The sequence below is a fragment of the Neovison vison genome, chromosome 14 (assembly GCF_020171115.1).
Source record: "Neovison vison isolate M4711 chromosome 14, ASM_NN_V1, whole genome shotgun sequence".
Lineage (NCBI taxonomy): Eukaryota > Metazoa > Chordata > Mammalia > Carnivora > Mustelidae > Neogale > Neogale vison.
In genome coordinates, this window is record NC_058104.1 from 25,742,521 (window position 1) to 25,754,489 (window position 11,969).

Consider the following 11,969-nt stretch of genomic DNA (forward strand, 5'->3'; position numbering starts at 1 on the left):
GCAACAGAAGGTTTACAGGAGAGTATTGCCCAGGAGAACTAGAGCTACTTACATCAATACAGATAAATCTCAAAAACCTCATGCTGGGGGAAAAAGAAAAAAAAGTCCTATTAAAATTTTTAGAAAACGGGCACTACTGCAGACTGTATTTTCCAAAATCTGCCACAGCTATATTTCTGGGCTCCAACAGGCTCTCCCAGAGCCTTGCCACCCCCCCCACCAAGAGCTGCAGAGAGAGAAAAGAAGGAGGTTTTAGGACAGAGACCTTGAGGAGGAACCGGCTTCTTACATTAGGCTAGCCACGGAAAAGGACGAGGGGAAGGGACCGAACCTGAACTAGGGTTGGAAGGTCAAGACAGGGCAGGGCCCTATCAGCCCAGCGATCAGGTATGGGAGCTGAGGAAAAAGAAAGGCCTTGGAGAAAACCAGCTCGGCAGGAAAACAAGGCAAAGGGCAGGATGGATGGCAGGCGTGAAGTAAGAAAGGTGAGCAGGAGCCAGATCGTGCAGGGTGTCTGGGGGACGTTGGGGGAGGGGGGAGGTGCTCACAAAACTGAGTGCCTGGGAGGGAATCTTTACTCCAGGCAGCAGCAAAACGCCAGGGAGGACCCAGAAACCCCTTGACTTAGGGCTGGGCGGCTAACCTTCATTTAGCCCATGCCGGGCACTGGGTTAGAAAAATCCTTTTTTTTTTTAAAAGAATTTATTTATTATTTGACGGACAGAGATCATAAGTAGGCAGAGAGAGAAGTGGGGAAGCAGGCTCCCGGCTGAGCAGAGAGCCCGATGTGGGGCTCGATCCCAGAACCCTGAGATCGTGACCTGAGCCGAAAGCAAAGGCTTAACCCATAGAGCCACCCAGGCGTCCCTAGAAAAATCCTTTTAAGCTTTTCATGCTTCCCCCGGAGGAAAACCAAAACCAAAACCAAAAACAAACCAACCCCACAACACTTTTACCACGGGGCGGACTAGAGCCAAACCCACCCCAAGCACTGAACTCTGACCCGGGCCTGGCTGCCCTCCCGCCCCGCTGTCCCGATGGGCACAGGACACATTCCGGGGGGATGACCCCACTTGCTGGAAGTAAGCGGGCCCGGGGAGTAGAGAACACATCCCGGGGAACCATAGCCATAAAAACTGCCGCATCTCACACGCAGCGAGCACCAACGAGCGCCGCACACAAGATCACGGTGTCTCCCCCGCGGGTAGGTGGGGAAACTGAGGCCGAGCCCTGCCAAGTCACGTGCCCAAGGCACGGCTAGGAAAGCACGTCTAACTACGCAGCCCAGGCTCCTCTGAAGCACTTGTGCTGCCTGACTCCTCTCTCAGACAAGTTAGGTCACGGCCAGCGAGGCCCCCACCGCCAACTCTCAACAGCGCCCCTCGAAGCCCTAAGCGCGGGCGGTGAGGCCGCTATTGCCGTCCCCACGTTCCCCATCCCCACCCCCACCCCGGGTGCAGCCCCCGAAGCGGTCCGGCTGGAGGCGCGCGCGCCCCCAGACCGACGGTTCCCCCTGCGGAAGGTTCCGCAGCCTTGAAGTCATCCCCTCCCCGAGCTGCAGGCCGGCAGTACCTGAGAGAAACGCGTCTAGGGTCCTGCCCCTGGCTCGGCGGAAAACACCCCCCGCCTCCGCAGCCGACATGGCGAGCGAGTTTCTGCCTCCCGTGGGACGGAGCGGCTGGACGCCACACGACCCAACCGCCGGGCCTGTCCTGCCCCCCTCGGGGCGGCGCCCTCTGCTCAGGGCGGGGCGGCGGGCCGGCGCGTGGGGCTCGGCCGCTCGGGGCGCCGCTGGTGCTGCCTGAGCGGGACGGAAGCGTGAGCGGCCCCTCTGGGATCGATTGGGGCGCCTGGCCAGTGGAAGCGCCTAGTCTGGGGCCCACGTGCATCCGCAGGAGGGGTGCTTTGGGGCTCAGGCTGGAGGGGGTCCTTTCTTTCCCCTCAGGTGGCCTTGTCAGATCCCACAAGTAAAAATACAGGACACTCCGTTAGGTTGGAATTTCTGATGAACGATTCTGATGAATGATTGATTGTTCAGTATAAGTATAGCCCATGCAATATTTGGGAGATACTTACACTCAAATTTTTGCCTTGTTATCTGAAATTCCAGTGTCACAGGGTTCCTGTATGTCATCCGACAACCCTCGCTTGAGATCAGAAGAACTGGGCCCTGCCTCGGGACAGTCCTCCAAGCCATCAACCATGATCTAGGACAACTGATGACGTGGCATTTCATCATCATCCTGTTAGTGTCGTCATCGTTCACGAGGGATCTTAGCTCACCTGATCTGCACACCAGCGCCAGGAGATGGTGCTGTCATTGGCCGCATTTTTCAGAAGGGGAGATTGATGATGCTCAGAGACGGGGAGCCGTTTGCACAAGGCGACCAAGGAGTGAAGTTGCCACTGAACCAAACTGGGACCCGTCCAGGAAAAAGGAAGAAAATAAAAATAAAAAAATAAAGCCATTGTGCTACACTGCTTTAGGGCAGTGTTTGTCAAATTTGTTAAAAACATAAATTCCAGGAGGAGTTGCACCTATTGAATCCAAATCTCCAGGAGAAGGGTCTGCTTTTAACTCCCTAAGGAGTTCTTTTGATCTGCCAAGTTTGGGAAATTCTCAACTAGCTGCCTACATCCAGGAGACTCTGCCTCCAATCTTGGACAAGAGTTCTAATAACGAATGGTCAGTCCTCAATGAGCACTAGGCGTTATTATTATCATCACTATTAATCACCATATCCCTATTCCCTGCATATTATCTGGCCCAGGGGAGGATTCCCAGGAAACAGAGAAGGATTCTCAGGAAACAGAGAAGAGGGATAGACAAAGTAAGAATTAAAAGTGCCAGTGGGGGCGTCAAGACCCTGCAAGACACCCCACCACCACCACCTCTCACCCAATAACTGTCCAATTTCGATTCCTTAAACATGCAAATCAAGTTCCCTTTTTGCACAAGTGGTTCTTTCTGCTTAGGATGCATGTGCCCATTTAAACATCAAAGCCTCTGCTTAATCACATTTCCAAGGAGAGGCTTTACCCCCCCACACTTGGACACACTCTTCCTATTTAAACCAGGTATTCTCGTTCTTTTTATAACACTCTGTTTTTGTCTCTTATAGGTAGCCCTTTGCTATCATCACACATGGTGATTATTTACAGGTGTACTTGTTTGTTTCAGGTGTCATTATTTATTTCCTGATGTCTTTCCCGACTGTCTTGCTCACCAGGCAGTTTGCTTAAGGCATAGACACCCCTGTGGCTGCTGCATAAATAAATGGATTATGGCTATCTTGACCATATAACCCTGATTTGAACCTGGGCAGTGGTTGGGCATAGCTCTGTTGGTAATGATGATGAATAACTTCAGAACTACATAGGAATCACTGAATGATAATAACGGTGGGAACCAGACCTGTCCACCACTGGGTCCCAGCAGCCTCTTAGCCTCATTGCCAGTCCCATATTCCCCTATCACTGTACAGATTGGTGGTTCCATTCTCTGACTGTGCTCTTGCAGCTCATACCCTCTTTGGTGCAGCTCTCTGCCTGCCAGCATGAGAAGAGCATATTCTTAGACAGTAGGATGTGCTCTGAGGGACCTGTTCAGTCCATTTCCCTTCTGTGCAAACCTTGAGCAAGTCACGTAATCTTTCTGAGCTTTAACATCTCCATTTAAAATGAGATTATGATAGCACCAACCTCATTTGCTTTTGTGCGAAGTCAGTGAAGCTTTGGGTAGTTTCTGGAACACACGAGATGCCTGGTACATTTTTTTCTGAGTCGATATTGTTATTATTATCGTCAGACTATCCCTTCAACTCATTCTTTTCTGGTCAAAATTCTCTTTTCTCAAGACTAGATGTTTTATCGGTCAGGTATCATGTACTAGTAAATAACTCCAAATCAGTTCAAATTGGCTCAATCAAAAAAGGAATCCATTGGCGTATATAAATTAAAAACCCTATCAGCTTCAGGTAAGGTTTGATCAAGCTGTTCACAGGATGTTATAAGAATCCAACTTTCTCCATTTATCCTCTCTGCCTTGTGTAATTTTTGCTTTACCTTCAGTCTCCATGTAGAGGACTCCTTCCCATCACCTGAAAGCTCCAGGCTCCCCCTTCACAGGAGCAGAATGACTACAATCGTTCTAGACCACACCCTCATGAGATACCACTAGAGAGGAGAAGGTGTAAAAATTCTTTTTCTCAAAAGCTCCCTGACAAACATCCATTTGCATCACTGCAATGCCAGTTTGAATATGTGCTCCTTCTTGAAGCAAGGTCAGAAGATAAATGATATGCTTAGACTGGCTGAAGCTAGAAGGACCACCCCTGGAGAAGCGCTATCCATATCACTCAAACCACCTGTCTGGGGATGAAGAGCATAGTTCTCTTAAAATGAGATCTGGATGCCCCAGTTGTCCTGAGACAGGGAGAATGGCTAATTTTTTTAAAGAGCCAACAGAGAATCCACTGTATTCCCCAGGCACAGGTGAGGGTTGGGAGTGAGAAGGGGAGAGCATATCAGCCAGTGACTACCATGCCTCCCCCCCTCCCTTTAAAAATGGCCCTATTCCTTCCATCTTACACCTTGTAACAGCTAATCCAAATGTGTTGTTACTTAGAGACCCAGGTATATAATGAAGATTATCAGTTGCTGTATTAGGCTCTATTGTAGCCTCACTCCATGAAGCAAGTAGAACAATTTGTCTTAACACTCAAAGGCCCTGTGCCACTGAGCTTTTATCGTTCTTCCATCTACTTTTTAGAGATCTTCCATCGCCTCCTCACTGTCAGGCTGTGTGCTTTCACTTCTCCCTGTCTCTAGAATGTGCCTGTGGCGAGTCTTCACTCTACGTCCTTCTCTTGTTTCTTGTTTGCCCACGTTTGGGAAACCGGATGACAACGGTTGTTAGGATTAAGAGCCAGGTTGGTTGACAGATTTGAGCCAGTAGTCTTGGCATAAGGGCTCAATGCCTCATTTGGAGGAAAGTGCCTGGACTTGATGTAGTCATTTCTGGTCGGACTGTGTGATGTGAAGTTTTATGTCCCATTAGCTGGCCCCCGGTGTCAAGATATTTAGTCAAACATTATTCTGTGTGTTTCTGTGAAAGCGTTCTTTAAATTGGTGGACTTGGAAGAGAGCCCATGAGCCTCTGCAATGTGGGTGGGCCTCATCAAATCAGTTGAAGATCTGAATAGAACAAAAGAGTGATTCCTCAAGCATGAGGGTATTCAGCCAGCGGATGGCCTTTGGGTTTCAACTGTAGCACCAGCTCTTCCTACTTCTGCAGCCTGCTGGCTCACCTTCCAGATTTTGGACTTGCCAGTTCCCATAACTCTGTGAGCCAATGCCTTAAAATAAATCTCTTTCTCTACATCTACACATTTCTGCTTCTGTTCCTCTGGAGAACCCTGACTCACACAGATTGTCAGAGGTCTTTTTGGGAAGTGTTAAAGTCCCAGAGTGAGGCTTTAATTCAGGCTCGTATCATCATTCTGGAAGGATGGAGAGTATCCCAGTGCAGCACATTTGAGATACGTGGAAATGTGAGACACACTATAATGACTCAGCAACGTAAGCACCAGGTAACCCTCACCTTTACCCACTCCTGACCTGAACTTCTTCAGGCAGGACTCAGGAGTGATAGACTAAAAAATGGGGTCAAGGTGAAGGGCAATCCATGAAGATGTCAATTTTATATACTTTATCGTTTTTAAAAAACAGAATAAATAGGTTGGACCTGGTCAACATACCACGTGTCCTTCAGACCCCCAAAGTCAGTGTGTTGTTGTTGTTTTTAATTTATTGACCTCACAAGTGTCACAGGCTTGGTATTAACAGAACTTGCACAATTTCTCCCTTTTCAAGGTATTAGAGAATTTTTGAAATGTTGCAAGTGTACCTGTGTTCTCCAGTGTAAAAATTAAATCATGTCCCTGAGACCTTTTAGACATCATCGCAACTCTTTTGGGTAAGCCACATAGCTCGTAGATCATGTTTTCGTTATCAGATAGAAAATATAACTGTTATCTATGTTACCATGTATACTGATCATTTATGAGTGCCTCCCAGGTCTTTACACATAATCTCTGCCGTTATCCCTCAAATAAAATAGTTTCGCCTCATTTTAAAAATGAGACAATGGAACTTCAAGGAAGCCACATAACACGCCGGGAGTCATCTCACCGTTTACCAGAATACCAAAGCCTACTCCCCTCTTCCTGCCAATCATGGTCAATTTCCATGTCCATTTGGTGCCAAACCTCCTTGCTGCCTACCATTTGGTTTGACAAATCTCCGTTGGATGCAATCTTTTACCCTGTTCAGTCATGTAACCTGAATGTAAACTCATTCTACTAGCAGCTCTGTGACCTTAGGCAAGTCACTTAACCTCTCTGAGCCACATACGTGTTCCTTACCTGTGCAGTAAATGTAATCATGTTCACCTGCAGAGTTGTTGTCAGGCATCAGGGACGTAGTATATTTAAAGTATGTTTCATGGCACATAATAATTGCTCAATAAATAGTTTGTTCTTATTATGGTCATCCCTCTCTCAGATACACTCCTGAAGATTTCCCAGCATGGCAGGACCCTTGGGGGTGCTTCTTGGACACAGAGGTGGGACTTCCTGATGTGTAGAACCCAGAATGAGGAATTTGAGTACAAATGCCATCCCTAGGGAAATCTCATGCTGGCAAAGTCCCTCTCATGTACCCTATTTCTTCAAATCGAGCTGGCCATTATGGTAGCCGCTAGCCACACGCAAGTACATCCATTAATCAAAATTAAATAACATTTCCATGAGAGTTCTGCAGGTACACGAGGCACATTTCAAGTGCTCAGTAGTCACATTGTGAGCAAGACACACTGTCCAATCTGAATTTCTGATAAAGTATGTCCCACCATCCTTTTTTTTTTTAAAAAGATTTTATTTATTTATTTGACAAACAGAGATCACAAGTAGGCAGAGAAGCAGGCAGAGAGAGAGAGGAGGAAGCAGGCTTCCTGCTGAGCAGAGAGCCCGATTGCGGGACTCGATCCCACGACCCTGAGATCATGACCTGAGCTGAAGGCAGAAGCTTTAACCCACTGAGCCACCCAGGTGCCCCTATCCCAGCATCCTTACAAGAAAAAAGTCATATGTTATCTCTCTGAATTCACATTGAACTGGGCATCATCTCTGGCTAGGGCTAGGAGAACACAGGAGCATTTCCATCATTGTAGAAATTTCTAACAGACAGCAGTGCTTCAGAACCTTCAGGAGGAACTCTAAGCTGATGAACCCTACCCCATTCCTTGTGTTTTTCTGCCCACCTGCCATGATGCGCATGTAGGACATGAACAGCCAGAAGTGTCCCAAACTACTATAATTAAAGTTCTTGGCCTTTGAAGCAGCTAATACTAATTACTCCACTTTTTTTTTTTACCCGAATGCTTGAATTTAATTTTCTCATTTAAGCTTTTGTTCTTCCATTTTCTTTTCTTTTCTTTTCTTTTTTTTTAATCTCCCCTATATGGCTTCACATCCCTTGTAAATAATCTTCTGGCCTGATTGTAGGGGCTTACTCTTCCTTTCCAATCTTCATTTTATTCAACTGTATCATGAACTCAGCCTCCTGAACCATTTAAATATTTCACAATTACTTGGTGCCGTGAACGATCCTTTTTTCCCTTTCTCAACAAGAATTAGCATTCTCCCGGGCATCTGAATGGTTCAGTGGGTTAAGCATCTGCCTTGGGCTCACGTTATGGTCCAAGGGCCTGGGATGGAGTCTTGCATTAGGCTCCCTGCCCTGTGAGGAGTCTCCTTCTCCCTCTGCCCCTCCTCCTACTCATTATCTAAATCCCTCTCTCTCACAAATAAATAAATAAAATCTTTAAAAAAAAAAAAAGAATTAGGGCTCTCCTGAAAGCTCCAAACCTTGCAACTCAATGATATAGTGTGCATACAATCTGATCTCCTTGCATTTATGGCGGATGTCGTCAAAACAATGTGACTGCTAGCTGACCCATGAGCTAGACCGAGGCACTTGGACGCTTCTCACTTGCTCCCTGTCCTTGGAATGCGGGTTCTGCTTGCCTTTCCTGCTCTCAGAGGCTGCTCCAAGAGCATAGCCTTGAGAACGGTGGCCAGTTTCAGATTACACCCTGGAAGCTCGCCAGAGGACTGGGAACCAACACAGAGCTGTAAACTCCCCAAGGGAGTTTATGTATCTTCGAGTATGTATCTTCAGTGGGATAAACCAAGTATCCAGAACAGGACCAAAAAACACAGGAAGTCTTCAACCGATACGTGTTGAATTGAATCAAACTTGCTTCTCAATTAAACTTACGAACGTTGACAGTCCTGAAGGCAGATTTCAAATTCTGTTATTGATCCATGCGTCTTCGTATTGGGTTGGTTGGCCGGAAGTGATGGCAACAACAAGAGTTCTACCTACTTCAACCTCTGCCTCTCCCCCTGCTGCTTTCTTTAATTTATAATGTGTCCATGCAGTATCACTGCAAGGTGGTTCCTGGCCCTGTCCAGATAACGTTTCTGCCACTGGAGGCTCAGGACCAAAATGTAAAGTCATCGGAAAACACTGTCGACACCTGTCCTTTCCTCTGCTCTCATTTTGTTTTTCCGCCTTTTATCCTGCCAGGCACTGTTGGAGTGAGTAGAATCCTGTGTGCAATGCTCTGTTTCCCACTGACTATACAGGAGTCTGAATCTGACCAGCGTTGGTCCCCTGGGGGGCTTTTAAAGCACCCATTCCCAGACTTTCCCTGGAGTGTCTGATTGGATAAGTCTTGGTTGAAGGGTTGAAGCCTGAGAATTGGTCTTGAAAGTGCCCTTGGGGGGATGCCTGGGTGGCTCAGTCGGTTAAGTGTCCGACTCGTGATTTGGGCTCCGGTCATGATCTGGGTCCTGGGATCGAGCCCCATGTTGGGCTCTGCATGCCGTGGGGAATCTGCTTGCCCTTCTGACACCCCCCCACCCAGCTGCCAAGCTCAAGCTCACATACTCTCTCTCTCTCTCAAATAAGTCAAGAGTCAGATGCCCAACCAACTGAGCCACCCAGATGCCCCTCTATTTCTGTTGTTTTAAGCTACCCAGTTGGTAGTAATTTGTTATGGCAGCCCTAGAAAACGAATTCAGATTTGCACTACTGCCATTTGGCAATGAGAAGACAGAAGAAGTCGGAAAGACACAGAGAAGTTAGACATGGGCCCAGTCACCATCATCTATCCCAGGGACTGTAGGAAAGCACCGAGGGCAGACTGAGAGCTTGGGCGTATGACCTGATTAGCATCTCAGCTCCATCACTGACTTGCCATCTGACCTCAGACAAGTCCCTTAGGGTCCACGGAGCCACAGTGTCCTCATTTTGAAAATGGAATACTTCATAGAGTTTGGGGGAGGCACTGCAGGAAAAACACCCCAACTGTTATGGGACTGGCTCTCCAAGAAATGGTATCTGTCATGACTGTCCCTGTTGTCAGTATTCATAGTGATTGAAGTTGGCCAGGATGCTTCTGAGAGGAGAAGGAATCACAATTTAATTCTGATTTTGTGCCAAAGCTTAAAGCTTCACCCTTTAAGGTGGCCTTATTGGCTTTGGGCAACAAAATCAAAGGGAGGTGAGGGAGGAGAGTCTTGGGCTCCCCCTAGAGGTGAGCGTGGGTTACAAACATGGGAGGGGAGGAAGGGAAAGGAGGGGATACATCTGCCCGAAGGGGCAGTTTGGAGAAAGACTGCTCAGATAGAAGCAAATTGGGGAAAACCTTGAACACAAGGCAGACGAGTTGCTTTAAGACAGACCAGCAGACTATGGTTTTGGTTGGAAGGAACTGGATGTGAAGAGAGCATTATAAATTGGAAAAGGCTAGGCAGAAAGTTCTGGCAGTCAGAATGGAAAAGGAAAAAAAAAATGTAGGACAGAGATGCTGTGAAAGAAAGAACCCAGCGACGGGTTGAACACAGGGACTCTAAGGCAGAAATCAAAGGTTTGGGTTTCTAGCCTGAGCAAATAGGGAAAAAAAAAAGTGATTCTGCTTTCAAAAACAGGTTAGTTGGAGGCGAGAGCCAATTTTGCGGGCAGTGGGGAGATAATGAATTCGTTTTTGAACAAGTGGAAATTGAGGGAATTTTTTTCTCCCGTGATGACCCTTTTTGGCTGCTGTTCTATTCACACGTTTCGTCTGTTCCCTGGATAGTCCAGTGTCATGGAAGACGGAGATGGTAAGCTGTGAGATTTAAGGCCCCTCTTTAATTTCCCAGGGAAAGTCCAACTACCTAATAGAGCTATGGTCTTTACAAAACGGCAAAGCAATGAAGAGGAGAGTTTCTGTACTGCTATCCTTCCTAGACATCCCTATAGCAAACAGTTTTAGATATACAGATATTAATGCTGATGTAGATACAGCTCAACTTTATAAGGCTTACGGGAATGGTGTGTATTAGGTGTTTGCGGGGGCGGGGAGGGTCCAAGAAATATCTTCTTTGTTAGCTATGTAAGGGTATTTTATTGGATACATAAGGAGATCAATCGATTTCTTCCCACTGATCAAACCAAATCTGGAAGACATGGCTGATGTAGGTAACCAAGTGGGCTTTCTAATGCTTTCTGCCTCTAAATGAGATGTACTTGCTCACCCCATCATTGCTCCGCTTGACAATGATCAGCATCTCCCTGCAGAACCGGCTCCCCTAACCTTGCCTGGCTTAGTGGGGAGCAGATGACCGGAGGCCAGCTCTGGAACCAGGCTGACCCAGGAAGACGAAGTGCCCAGTGTGCATGCCCAGTACATCCTTGACAAGTGACCAATCAGAGAAGTCCTCCCTCCTCCCCTGGCCTGTTATAAGGGGTCGGATGGAGAAGAGTCAGGAAGTCCCTCCACCAGGGAACATGGTGGAGGGGGAGAGCGAGGGCACAAAATATTAGCATTCATATGCTTGTTTCTGAGCCTTTTTCACTACCCTCAGAGCTTCATGAAAATACTCAGAGGGGCTCGTGGGGGGATCTGGTGTTTTGTAAGCTGCTTTCTTCACTCACTATGTTGACGCCCTTCTTGCACAGAGAGTGTGTGTTTGTGTGTGTATAAAACCCCATTGTTCCACAATTCCATTTGCGTTTTGTTCTGGGGTGGTTTCATTCTCTCCTTCTCAATAGAACTATGTGAAATTGCTGTTTTCATCCATCAAAATGGTTAAATATCATCAATTTTTAATGTTTCAACGTAATATTTATCGGCAATGCTGCAACGATATTGGTACACTTCTCCCGATAATTTCTTCAGAATAAATTCCTAGAAATGGAGCCAACAGACTAAAGAGTACACACATGTGAAACGTTGATGGGGTTTCTCAGAGTGCCTTCTGTACGAGACTCCCCAGCTTCCCTGACAATTGTCAGACAAAACCATGGGTAGATCATTTCACTCATATTAAGTATGTACGCACTCATCTTTGTTAGATTTTTCTATGGAACTTTTGTTTCCGGTTTTTTTCCTTTGGGGTCTTCTTTCCTCTGGCATACGGATACCCAACTACGTCCCTGACCCCTCACTGCCCAAGATTCAGGAGGAAGAAATCTTTTTTTTTTTTTTTTAAAGATTTTTAGAGGCAGGACCTGAGTCGAAGGCAGCGGCTTAACCCACTGAGCCACCCAGGCACCCAGGAGGAAGAAATTTGAACGATGCTTTCTTCCATGTCAACTGTAACAGAATTTTTTGATGTGTGATTTCTATGAAAAAAATTGACTTAGCTATTTTAATCTCCTGTACCTTGCATTAATTAATTTCTGAGATGGGTGTGCATGGTGAATATAAAAATGTTGTCAATAGGGGTGCCTGGGTGGCACAGTCGGTTGAGCGTCCGACTCTGAATGTCAGCCCAGGTCAGGATCTCAGGGTCGTGAGATCGAGACCCCTGTCGGGCTCTGTGCTCAGCACGGAGTCCCTTGAGATACTCTCTCTC

General features: G+C 47.0%; 1 protein-coding gene across 2 annotated transcripts in view; it reads right to left on the reverse strand.

Moving 5' to 3' along the window:
* CPPED1 (calcineurin like phosphoesterase domain containing 1) overlaps positions 1-1,739 on the reverse strand; it is a 102,207-nt gene extending 100,468 nt beyond the window's left edge. The window contains exon 1 of one of the 2 annotated variants that reach the window (XM_044232883.1): positions 1,573-1,739. In XM_044232883.1, coding sequence (XP_044088818.1) covers positions 1,573-1,642 — 70 coding nt within the window. In that variant the 5' untranslated portion in view covers positions 1,643-1,739. The remainder of the gene's footprint in view (positions 1-1,572) is intronic. The other variant, XM_044232885.1, reaches the window with a different exon arrangement.
* Between the last annotated feature and the right edge of the window lie 10,230 nt (positions 1,740-11,969).